This window comes from Primulina huaijiensis, chromosome 12 (genome assembly GCF_012295235.1).
Source record: "Primulina huaijiensis isolate GDHJ02 chromosome 12, ASM1229523v2, whole genome shotgun sequence".
Taxonomy (NCBI): Eukaryota; Viridiplantae; Streptophyta; class Magnoliopsida; order Lamiales; family Gesneriaceae; genus Primulina; species Primulina huaijiensis.
The window spans coordinates 4,102,891-4,114,380 of record NC_133317.1 but is presented as its reverse complement, the minus strand read 5'-3'; the positions used below and the strand labels follow the sequence as shown (position 1 = coordinate 4,114,380).

The following is an 11,490-nucleotide window of genomic DNA, read 5'->3' as shown; positions in this document are numbered from 1 at the left end:
TATATATATATATATTTATTTATTTAATATAAACTCGTGCAAGCTCATTAAGGCTCATCTTTAAATGAGTCGACAAAATTTCAACCCAACTCACTTAAACTGTTTGACAGTGCAGGCCAAACCGACAGACCTAACCCAAACTGACGGCTCAAATCACAACGATCTTTTACCGTCTAACCCAAACTGACGGCTCAAATCACAACGATCTTTTACCGTGTTTTATCTAAATAATTTATAAATATAAAACGTAAAAAAATTTCGGTTGCAAAAAATTTTAATTTAAATAAATTCTAGTAAATTGTCACATGAGGACATTAAAAAAATTAGTAAGACACCAAAGAAAATTCACAATTCGATAATGAGTTATTTCTAAACTTTAATTAATTTAATTTATATAATAAAAGATAAATAAAAAATCTAAATCATTGGATTAAAAATAACATATTATAATGTGAGTACGCATAAAAAAACAAAATACTAATTTTACATAATGAAAAGATATCATTGGATAAAAATAACATATTATAATGTGAGTAGACATAAAAAATTAAATACTAATAATCACACATATGTAAAATATGAATAAAAAGAAAGAAATGACATATTTAAAATAAGCAATTAATGTAAAGCATGCAATTAATAAGGAGATAAAGGGAAATTCACATATAAAGTCACATATTTATATATATAATAGATATATATATATACATATATATATATATACACACACACACCTGTGGTTTTTAATGATAGACAATACTAATGGATAAAATTTAAAAAGTACAAATAAAGGATAAGCTTCTTTCTAACCAAAATATCCCAAATTAACAACCATGTTGGATGCCTAATTTCAACAAGAATAATTATACAGTCTTTGATTTAAGCTAATATTTGTATACACAGTGTCATGCTTGCATATCTATGTGAACGTTCCTATTTGATTTTCCATGCTTCATCTGCATGCATACATAATTGATTTGCTATTTCAAGTCTCAATGTTATATTCTCTCCTTGTATACTGAGTAATATTCTCTCTATGGCTTAATGTACATGCACTTTTTCATGAACAGAATCCCCTTCCCTATCTTGCACGTTTCCCTGAAGCAGACGTTCTAACTTCCACCGATTTAGTTGCACCTACGGTTGTTGATGACAGGTTGGATGACTGGAGACAAGGTACAACTTCCATGGACAAATAAAATATTTTAGCTCTTCTTTTTTCCTTTATTGTCCTTTTTCCTGGGAATTGATTGTAATAGATTAAGCTATGGTTTTACAGTTTTAGCATAGGAGAAATTTGTTTACCTGAAAAATATTTTTTTGAACAGATTTCATCATTCACATCTTTATCCAGTCTGTTTCGTAGGAATAATTTGAATGTTAATTCTTTATCCAACATTTCATGATTTCTCATTTGTTTTTTGTGTTTTCCACTGCAGGTTCTGCATATAACATAGGAATTTTTCACTGGAGACCAACTGACTCTTCAAAGAAATTAACAAAAGAATGGAAAGAATTGCTTCTAGCTGATGAAAAAATATGGGATCAGAGCGGGTTCAATGAACTTGTTCGGAGGCAGCTAGGACCATCTGTAGATGAGGATAGTGGACTTGCATATGCTTATGATGGAAATCTTAAGCTGGGTCTCTTGCCAGCAAGTATCTTTTGCAGCGGGCATACCTACTTTGTCCAGGTTTTTGTATATTCCTTGGCAACCCCCACCCTAGTTATTGCAGATGTAAGAAGTAAAATAAAAAGGTTAAGAGCCCTACTGGATAAACGATTTTATTTTGTTTTAAACTGATTTTATAATGTTGAATGTACATTGAGGATTAATAAATTGTTGTGCTACTTGACAGGCCATGTATCAGCAACTGAGATTGGAGCCATATGCTGTGCATACCACATTCCAGTATGCTGGTACTGAGGGGAAGCGACATCGGTTACGTGAAGCCATGGTCTTCTATGATCCGCCAGAATACTATGATAAACCAGGTTCTTATTTTTTCGGCTATCTGCTTCAACTTTGAACAATTTCACAGTATCCAAAAGAATATATAAATGTTTGCTTTCTGTGCAGCTTCCTAGCGATTAGTTTGTATGTGAAAAAAATAACAGTTATTGAAACAAAGTTTCTATTGAATATAGCCTTATAAATAGCTACCTACTTATTAGCCTACCAACTTTAAAAGTTCATGCAATGGTATCTTCTGCTTGCAAGTGTTGGCTTTCTCATTCGAAGAACTCGATATGTATGTATGAAATTGGATTTCTTAAAAGAAAAAAATGTCTATTTTAACTGTACTGTGAACTAGGTTAAATTTTGTTTTAAGTTTTCATTTAACTTACCTGTTTCTGAGTCTTCCAAAAATGCTCATGTTGTTCATCGTTTTCGAAAATCTTACGCAGGAGGATTCCTGTCATTTAAACCCAGTATTCCAAAGAGCTTGATGTTAGATGGAGAGCATAGCATTGAGTCACACTTTGCTCTCGTTAATTACCAAGTATGTGCATGTGGATTTTGATTTGTGTATGATTGTGAAACGACCATGTACTTCACTAATAATCAAAAGATAATCTTCAGATCAAACAGATAAGGATTGCACTAGCCATTGCATCATTGTTGGGTCGCACACTGGTGAGAACTGCTAGAAACTTTGAACATCACAAAATTTGGCACACTTAGTTTGGAAAATATTTATTATGAGGCTGGTGTAATCTTGAAATTTTTTTCAGTGATTTTTCCGGATCATTGTTACTTTGTCCTATATTTGAACCACAAAATCCGACGTAGTCTCCCGTGAATTTTAATTTTTGTTCATTGGCTCTCCTCGACACTTCCTGCAATAGCTGTTTGCCATATCAGGGCCTCATCATTAGTCTCACGAGCTCTGTAGAATGAAGAGTGAGCAAAATAATAATAAAATCTCAATCTGGTCTTACTGCACCTGCAAAAAGTTTGTCTAACTAGTCATCAAGCCATTGCTATTGATAAACTTCATATAACAGATTTTCTGCTTTCCAAGTATCTAAATAGGTTGTTGCAACAAGTTAGTTAATGTACCAGTTAATTTTTTGTATTCCATGATATAGTCCACATCTTTGATTTTAGCTCATTGTCCGTGTGCTCCTTACTGTATTGTACTCTGTTGTTTACGTACATCATAATCTATAGGTTGCCCATCCTTGTAGTTTAAGTTTGAAGGTGATTTCTCTGAGGTGTAAGATGAGGCAGTTCTAGTTGTGATGGACGACGATCTACAAAATTAATAGAGTGTGGCCAGATGAGATTGGAAGCTGGTATTAGCAAGGTCAGAGACTTTATGGATATTAAAGGGGTGAAACTTGCAATATTAGATAATTACACCTAAAGTTCCAATTTCCTTACTGTTTTAGGGAGGTGATCCTACGCTCTGCTGGGTTGTGAATAAGATAATTGGATTTGTGGTTTCTTTTGGAGTTTGAAATAATTGCTCTCAATGCCATTATATTTGTGTATTATAATTTAAGCCCCACCAACCTGGTATTCTTTCTGTTCTGGAGACAATGTGGATATGAGGCTACTGTTCAAGATCTTAAAAGAACCAATTGTATGTTACTGAACTTAAAACTTGATAAATTCTGACTTGTGGCCACATAACTCAGTTTATGATATTAGAATCAGCCATTGGTTATAACACGAAGTCATACAGCGTCAGAATTTTTAATGGCCCACTTCTTGGTTGGCATGATACAAAAAATTCTACTGTTTCCTATGGGTAGTGTAGAAAAGGTCATGTAATCTTTGTGTACCAAACTGGATTTTCTTCCTTTTGCTTTGTAGAATTTATCTAGTTTATACACACGTGCTGCTATCGCTCACATTACATGATCGTTGTTCTAATCTGTGATTTTAGGTAATGCCTCCCCTGTGGTGCAGGTTGGATAAGCTGTGGTTTGGACATCCAGGGATATTACAGGGGTCTTTGACTAGACAACCATTTTTATGTCCTTTGGATCACGTGTTCGAGGTATCGATCATTTCACATCTGGTGTGCCACCCCTGCTTGCCCTGCTATGCGTACATTAATATTTTTTATGAAGACAAATTTATGAATCTTGATAAAACGCATAACGTAATTGTTCAAAGCTCTTCCAAAATAAAATTAACATGTAAGATGGACAAAAAGCATAGGAATGTTGGTTGACTTATGGATTTTATTTTGTGGATTGTTTTTACAAATTCAATATTTTTTTTCTCCGGCATCCTTTTTCCTTGAATTTTATCTTTGGAAATATTTTTGTTTGAATGCTTAAATATTCATTCTAATGATCTATTGCTTGATCTGTGCTATTGGATTAAGTGCAAAACCCATTATATAGCCACTATCTTTGTATACCGAAAATACAATGTTAAAAATAAATTTTAACAAATTATTCGAGCCATAACAATGATGACTTTGTAATATGAATATTCACCGAAAGGTATTGACAAAATATACCGACTTAACAAAGTTGAGTGCCTAGATTTTTTCTATGATGTCATCTTCATGACTGTTCATATGCAGGTTAACACGATTCTAAAACAACTTCCAGAGGAGGAATTTGGAGCTAATATTGATATCAGGGAATACTCGTTCCTCGAAAATCCGTCTCTACCGAAGCAGGTCAACATTGTGTGCCTATTCAGAACAAGTTCTGACATTTACTTTGTTCTCTGGTTAAGTAAAACGCCCCTCATTTATTTCAGGTGAAAGAATCATGGCTTGATGTGCACCTTTGTCAACAAGGATCCAAAGGTTGTGAAGTTTCCAACAGAACAAGTCAAACTGGAATTCTCAAGTTCCCTAAGCAGAGCTCAGAAGAAACTGTAAGTTGCATTCGGACATTGATTCTTAACCTGCTTATATCCCCCACATTCCATGGCTGAGCCTGAAAAACAAAACTAAAACTCGAAAATTTTGAGGAGAACGTTGAAGTTCTTCGTGATCTCATAAATTTGTTCTTACTGAACAGTTCAAGGCACTATTCTCGTCCTTCAAGGATGTCAAAGTCATTCATTTCTCATCCATGCAAGACGCCTTCTTAGGTTTCACTGATAAGGCATGTTTTGTGTCTCAGTAATATCACTTTGATCATTATTTGGATAGATATATAACTGTGTATGTATTTCGTTGACCAGACAAGAGAGGAAAAATTTAGGAAGCGTGTAAAACGGTACACGGGTATTTGGTGTTGCGTACAAAATCACCAACCAGGTCATATATATTACAACATATATTGGGACGAAAAACCGGGCTGGAAGCCGATACCTCCACAGACTTCAGCAGATGATCACCCACCCTTTTGAGTTCTGAGGATTCATTTAAGAGTTTGTACATGCTATATATTATACATCCGAAACAGAGGAGAAAGGGATAGTGTGAAGAAAGCAAGCTCGATAGCCGGATCGAGAGAAGCCATCAGGGCGATATTTAACCCATGTTACTTATCTATCAATTTCAAGAACAGATTCAATGTACTACAAAAATGATAACATTGAATAGCATAGGGACAGGGTTCAAAATAAGAGATGCAAGGATATTTTGATATCAAAGAAATTTTTGGTTGTTCCAAGTTTAGAACATTTTTTTTTTGTGTTTTTTAGTTTAACTTTTCACTTGTCTCTCACTCATCCCTTCAGGCTTCAATTGATTTAGGTGGAGTACGGTTAAATAAAATTGAACTGAGTTTGGATTTTTATTTTTTTGGTGACTTCCAAAATATGTTGAGTAGGTCTCTTGTGAGACGGTCTCACGAATCTTTATCTGTGAGTCATAGATGACCCAATTAGTAAACTCGTCTCGCAAAAATGACTTCCAAAAAACTTGAACTTATGTTGCTTATTAATCAAGATCGAATATAACAATATTCTCAAGAAGTTAAAATTAGAAACAAGAGAAAATACAAAACAAAAACAAAACTGGAAGATCATATCCACATTGAACATGGTCAAATATGGGGGGGCAGCCAACCTCAGTTGGCACATCAAGACCCGGTGATACACATTCATGTGCACTTGTAATTACTTCACCTCTCGAGAAAGCATCTCAGCATGCGTGACTTTCAACCATCATAAATCGAAACATTTCCATCATCTACCATCGGCACGCAAAGTGAAGTTTGGAGATCCAGTTAAACGTCTCATCGCAGGCCAAAAGAAGTGGCTGACGAGCATTTTCAACGATTGTTTGTGAACTGAATTAGTCATCCAAATAATAATAAGATCCAGCATATTTCTGCTCCCGGTCCTTGGTTGAGTCCAGTTTGTTGATTCTTGGACGATAATTGGTTGGATCCCGTCTGAACGTGATGTCCAGATGCTGCATATAGTAACAAAAACACATTATTAGAATAGCAAGACCAGAATAGTTTGTTGATTCTTGGACGAAGAATTGAAGTAGGAGTGTGTCTCAATTAGAATACTCTCGAATAATTAGAAATCTATGATACTCACTGAGTTGTACAAGACCAGATATCGTCTATGCACTCAACAAACTGAGTAGATTCATGAGTAATCCATGAACTGAACATTGAAAAACAATCGTGAGATTGTTTAGGTACTTAAAGATATGCTCGTGATTATGAACTACATTATACTAGATATCTTGATGTAATTGAAGGATACAGTGATGCGGACTGTATAACTGATATAAAAAACTCAAAGTCTACTAATGGATTGTATTCACACTATGAGGTACAACAGTTGCATGGAAATAATCTAAGCAGACTGTAATAGTCAAAGGGTTATACATAGAGTTGATTGTGAAATCTTATAGGGGAATGAGACTCAAGCTTATATAATAAATTGGTGTGAAATAAAACTCAACATATTCTAACTGGAGATCCCAAAATCTATGTTCAATGGAACAACCGAATTTGCATTGATTTGGTGAATCATTGTGGGACAGTTATCCTTTGTTCATTCATAAGATGAAACAGTTAATTTGTATAATAAGCATACGGTTTTTAATGATTCTTATGTGTCAGTAATTGAGAGGAACAATATTGATTTTCTTTATTTAGAATCACCTATTGAGAGATAAGTGGGACCACTTCGAAAGAATTACAAGGTTCGGTTCTAGACTCCTCTCACAACTAAACGTGTATTCATTGTCATAAAGAACACAATCTAATAACTGAACCACAAATAAGTGGGAATATTATGTGAAGTATTTTTTAATTTATACAAAATACATAATAATTCAAGGAAATCACGTCTATTGTCAGCTAGTAAGTAAAAGTACTTTCATAAATAAAGGTTCAAATGGTCACACATACCCATCTTATGCAGCTTCAACTGTTGAAATTTTATCACGATAATTTTCGTATACTTTTTAATTTTCATTTATGTGGAGGATTGTTGAATTTTTTTTAAGTGAATGAAAAATTAATTAGCTCATGTAGTGAGATTTGAATCATATCAATTATAATTAAATGATATGTATATATATAAAGTGATTTTCAAATGACCTTGAACTTTTTGAAAGGTTAAATTACTTTTAATATTCTGAAATGTCAGATAACATTTATTTTTTTGAAAGATTAAATAATCTTTACTTTTCTGAAAAGTCAAACGATTTTTGGTTTTCTGAAAGATCAAATAACATTTTCTAAATGTTAAATAACATTTGGTTTACTGAAAGGTCAATTAACATTTTCTGATATTTTAAATAATTTTTTGAATTTCTGAAATATCAAATAACATTTCACATTATGAAGGATTAAACTTTTTTCTTATATATATACACATCCTCCTCATTTTCAATGAATAACTTGAAAGAATCTTCTTATTCTCGATTTCTGTCACTTCTATTTCTCCTAAATCGTGATAAAGTTCAGATACTGTCCAGTTCGTATGTAACAGACTTTGTACTAAGTTGTTGTAGATATAACCGTTGTATCCTGGGAAACAATCGTCCACAATAAACTTCGGAGCACCGTATGAAAGACAAATAAGTTTTAAGGAAACTATAACATATTACAGGTCTTAGTTTAGTTTCATTTTCTTTTGATTTTATCCTTGCAAAATCGGTATGCATTTGTTTAAATATTATATGAAATATAATTTATATTATTATTAATTATATTATAATTTATAATTATGACACCAATTAAAATCAATATATCAAAATTATCCCAATTTCCACAATAGAGTCTTCATACTCTTGAAGAGTTCTCACCAGAAGCAATTCTCATTTGGTTTTTTTTCATTATGTGGAACATCGACTACAACTTGTCTTTGATTGCTTCTTCTAACGGGGTTCGAACTTGACTTACTTCAAATTCTTGACGACCACTCTAAATAGTGCATTAAAATGGTTGGAGAAAACGGATCATGAAAGCTCACATTCTTGTACAATAAGTTGCATGGACTGCTCGTGATGATAAAAAAATATTTCAAACTGAATAAATTGTTTAGAAATTTTGAATATATGCACTTGAATACTTGCATTATTTGTTTCCTTGTGACTTGCTTGGATGATAAATTGCACTAAAATTATATTGTTTATCTTGAATGTATCCAGTGCATGTATATTAGCTTTTGATAAACGAAATTCAAAAGAACATTCTCAATGAAGGATCAAATATCCACAAGGAAGCATCAATGTAAAACGGGATACAACTCTTTCATTCGTCCATAAATCACACATTGAAAACCCATTCATTTTTCACCCCAAAGACAACAAATAATGTCGCAGTTTATTCATAACATAGTATATTCGCATAAACCACCATAGCTTCGGAGTAAACAGATCACTTCCATTTCTTGAATTTCCCTCCGAAGTGCTTTCCTCCCTTGTGCTTGCCGAATTTCCCATGCTTTCCGTGCTTGAACTTTCCACCGTGCATAAAGTTTCCATAGCCGAAGTGACCACCACCACCATGGCCAGAGTGGCTTCCATGTGCCAGATGTGAAACGCCATAGGCGGCTGCTGCTGCTGCTGCACCACCAGCCAGCATTGCTCCCATGCCACCGGAGCCTGGAGACAAAATTATCACACTTAAAGCAACTCATTATGATAATTAAGAAATTGAATATAAATATCTCGCGCATGTTTTGACAAGGGTTGTCCTTTTTCTCTTTCTGGGCAAGTGTTTCTCGTGATATTCATATAATCGTCTTACTATTGATTAGCAATTAATCTACAGTCACAGGCTTCGAAGAGCAAGATCTTGATGACCAACATTCACTTTGTATATAGAGGGCTTAACAAACTTATGCTAACAAATCATAAGTGCGCTCTTGTTTCATCTGCCAGTGATTTAAAAGATGTTACATATCAATGAATATAGTTTAAATTATGGAAAATACTTTTACGTATTATCATAATTATCCAAAAGGTTACCACATACTTTGACATAATAAAAACTATAAAGTTACTTGACCATATAGCATCAAGGACATGAACAAACAAATCTATATCGGGAACACACCTGAGTGGTGACCACCTGAGTGATGTGGGGCAGATGAACCAGGATAACCTCCTGGGGGATACCCTTGTGGTGGATAACCTCCTTGGGGTGGATAACCTGATGGCGGATATCCTCCTTGGGGCGGATAACCTCCTTGGGGTGGATAACCTCCTTGGGGTGGATAACCTGATGGCGGATATCCTCCTTGGGGTGGATAACCGGATGGTGGATATCCTCCTTGTGGAGGATAGCCTTGGGGTGGATAACCTTGAGGAGGATAGTACCCCGATGGGTTATGACCACCGGCTATAGCATGAGTCAGATTCGAAAAAAGGCCCTTGTCAGATTCATCATACCGATCGTTGTCCTTACCACCTCCCATTTTTTGATTAATCTCGATCAATCTATGTGACCTGCGAGATCTGAATGTATAAATGAATATAACATTAGATGTTACATGTTCAAGAACTTGGTTAAATCAACTCAACATCAAACACGAAGGAGAGTAATTGTTCTTTATTCCGTCCAACAATTCAAAGCAATTAAACAACGAGATTTTCGTTTGATACCAATTTGATAGGAATTCTACCGTCGGTTCAACTCCTTTCTTTATTAAACAAGGAACCATACACACGTTCTTCATGAATTGTATACTAATTCATTCTCTGTCATTTTAATCTCTTATGTTAATGTCTTTAAAGCACAAAATATTTTCTCCGGATAAAACCCAACTACGTCGATCCAATTTCTTCATCCAAATGCACACTTAACATCCACAAACACACGGCAATACCGGGAACATGCGGATCCGACTCTTCTTCACGATCATAATCAAGAAACCAAAAAAAAAACTACTTCATAAACGAAAACCCAGTAAAATTAATCATATTCCCACGAAAAAAAAATCAAGCTTTGATACCAAAAATGCACACGAAATGAAATCAGATCCACCAAAAACAGTATAGTACCCAGATCATTCTCTTAAACAACACACATAACAAACAGTGGGGGTCCGTGAGAAGAGAGAGAGAGAGAGAGGTGTGGCTCACCTTGAAGAAACTGTTGAAAAATCTTGATTGATTGAACGTAACAGAAATTGGGAGTTGATATGCACGAATTAATATAGTTTCTCATGAAATGGACAGCGAAAGATATTGGGATTCTACGCGTTTTTAGACGCGTGTTTTCGAATCCGCGACTGGTCCACCGTCGTATTCCAATTTCTTAGTTTGTTCTTCCGCCTACCGCACGGGGATTTCTTAATTTGGTTATCTATAGAATTATCCATTTGTGAAACATTTTCCTGAAAGAATCAGAAATATTTTTTTTTTATGATCTACCTTTTCTAATAAGTGATTTTTTTCCCTTGAATTTGACTATTTATTTTAAAATTTAAGTTTGGTTTTTTAACTTTTAAATAATATATACAAAAAATTTTCTGAGACCGTCTCACATATCAATTTTATGAGACCGATCTCTATTTTTATGTCAAATTATTCTTTTTCATGTTGTGAAAAAGTAAAAATTTACGGTAAAAAAGTAAAAATCTCAAACTCTCAAAATTATCACACTACACACTTTATAATATTTTTCTCACAACTCAATTGTGATTTTCTTCACAAATGAGAGATCTATTTATAGAAAATTTTTACAAATAATCCAAAAATAAAATACATCATTACCTACATCATCACACACTAATTTTCAATATTCAACACCTAATTTTCAACATTCAACATTCACATTTTCAACACAAATATTTAACACATTTTTAAATAATATTTCAACACTCCCCCTTGTGATGATGATCATAATGATTGTATACATTACGTGTTTTTATACTGCCTCGTTAAAAACCTTACTAGGAAAAACCCATTGGGATAAAAACCATAGTAAGGGAAAAAGAGTGCAGTCACGTAAACTCCCCCTCATGTTGACACGAACAATTCTTCACAAATTTCGTAGATTGCGCATCCCAATATTATATATGTGCTTTCTGAATATTGTCGTAGGAAGTGCCTTTGTGAAGAGATCTGATGAGTTTTCACTTGATTG

General features: G+C 34.0%; 2 protein-coding genes across 18 annotated transcripts in view; one reads left to right on the top strand and one right to left on the bottom strand.

Moving 5' to 3' along the window:
* The window catches only part of LOC140989985 (arabinosyltransferase XEG113-like), a 12,151-nt gene extending 6,546 nt beyond the window's left edge, over window positions 1–5,605 (top strand). For both annotated transcript variants that reach the window (XM_073459573.1, XM_073459572.1), the window contains exons 4-13: window positions 1,071–1,176; window positions 1,440–1,693; window positions 1,860–1,995; window positions 2,410–2,504; window positions 2,585–2,638; window positions 3,897–4,010; window positions 4,548–4,646; window positions 4,730–4,849; window positions 4,996–5,082; window positions 5,162–5,605. In XM_073459573.1, the coding sequence (XP_073315674.1) occupies window positions 1,071–1,176; window positions 1,440–1,693; window positions 1,860–1,995; window positions 2,410–2,504; window positions 2,585–2,638; window positions 3,897–4,010; window positions 4,548–4,646; window positions 4,730–4,849; window positions 4,996–5,082; window positions 5,162–5,329 (1,233 nt within the window). In that variant the 3' untranslated portion in view covers window positions 5,330–5,605. The remainder of the gene's footprint in view (window positions 1–1,070; window positions 1,177–1,439; window positions 1,694–1,859; window positions 1,996–2,409; window positions 2,505–2,584; window positions 2,639–3,896; window positions 4,011–4,547; window positions 4,647–4,729; window positions 4,850–4,995; window positions 5,083–5,161) is intronic.
* A 2,971-nt stretch (window positions 5,606–8,576) lies between these two features.
* On the bottom strand, window positions 8,577–10,668 carry LOC140990330 (glycine-rich protein A3-like). 16 transcript variants are annotated; one of them, XM_073459975.1, is made up of 4 exons: window positions 10,171–10,343; window positions 9,622–9,857; window positions 9,472–9,552; window positions 8,577–9,002 (listed from the first exon to the last, which is right to left on the bottom strand). In XM_073459975.1, the coding sequence occupies exons 1-4, from the start codon at window positions 10,206–10,208 to the stop codon at window positions 8,776–8,778; spliced, it is 582 nt and encodes a 193-aa protein (XP_073316076.1). In that variant the 5' UTR covers window positions 10,209–10,343; the 3' UTR covers window positions 8,577–8,775. The 16 variants fall into 16 exon arrangements, with proteins under 16 accessions (XP_073316076.1, XP_073316078.1, XP_073316068.1 ...); XM_073459977.1 differs by having other exon boundaries at window positions 9,472–9,534; XM_073459967.1 differs by having other exon boundaries at window positions 9,604–9,857; window positions 10,171–10,342.
* Between the last annotated feature and the right edge of the window lie 822 nt (window positions 10,669–11,490).

Excerpts from the sequence above, each read along its gene's own strand:
- LOC140990330 (XM_073459961.1), bottom strand. The coding sequence starts at position 10,208 with ATGTTAAGTGTGCATTTGGATGAAGAAATTGGATCGAC. Across the intron at positions 9,858-10,170 it reads GATGAAGAAATTGGATCGAC|ATCTCGCAGGTCACATAGAT; the intron begins GTAGTTGGGTTT and ends TTATACATTCAG. Across the intron at positions 9,003-9,456 it reads CTCAGGTGGTCACCACTCAG|GCTCCGGTGGCATGGGAGCA; the intron begins GTGTGTTCCCGA and ends TTTTGTCTCCAG.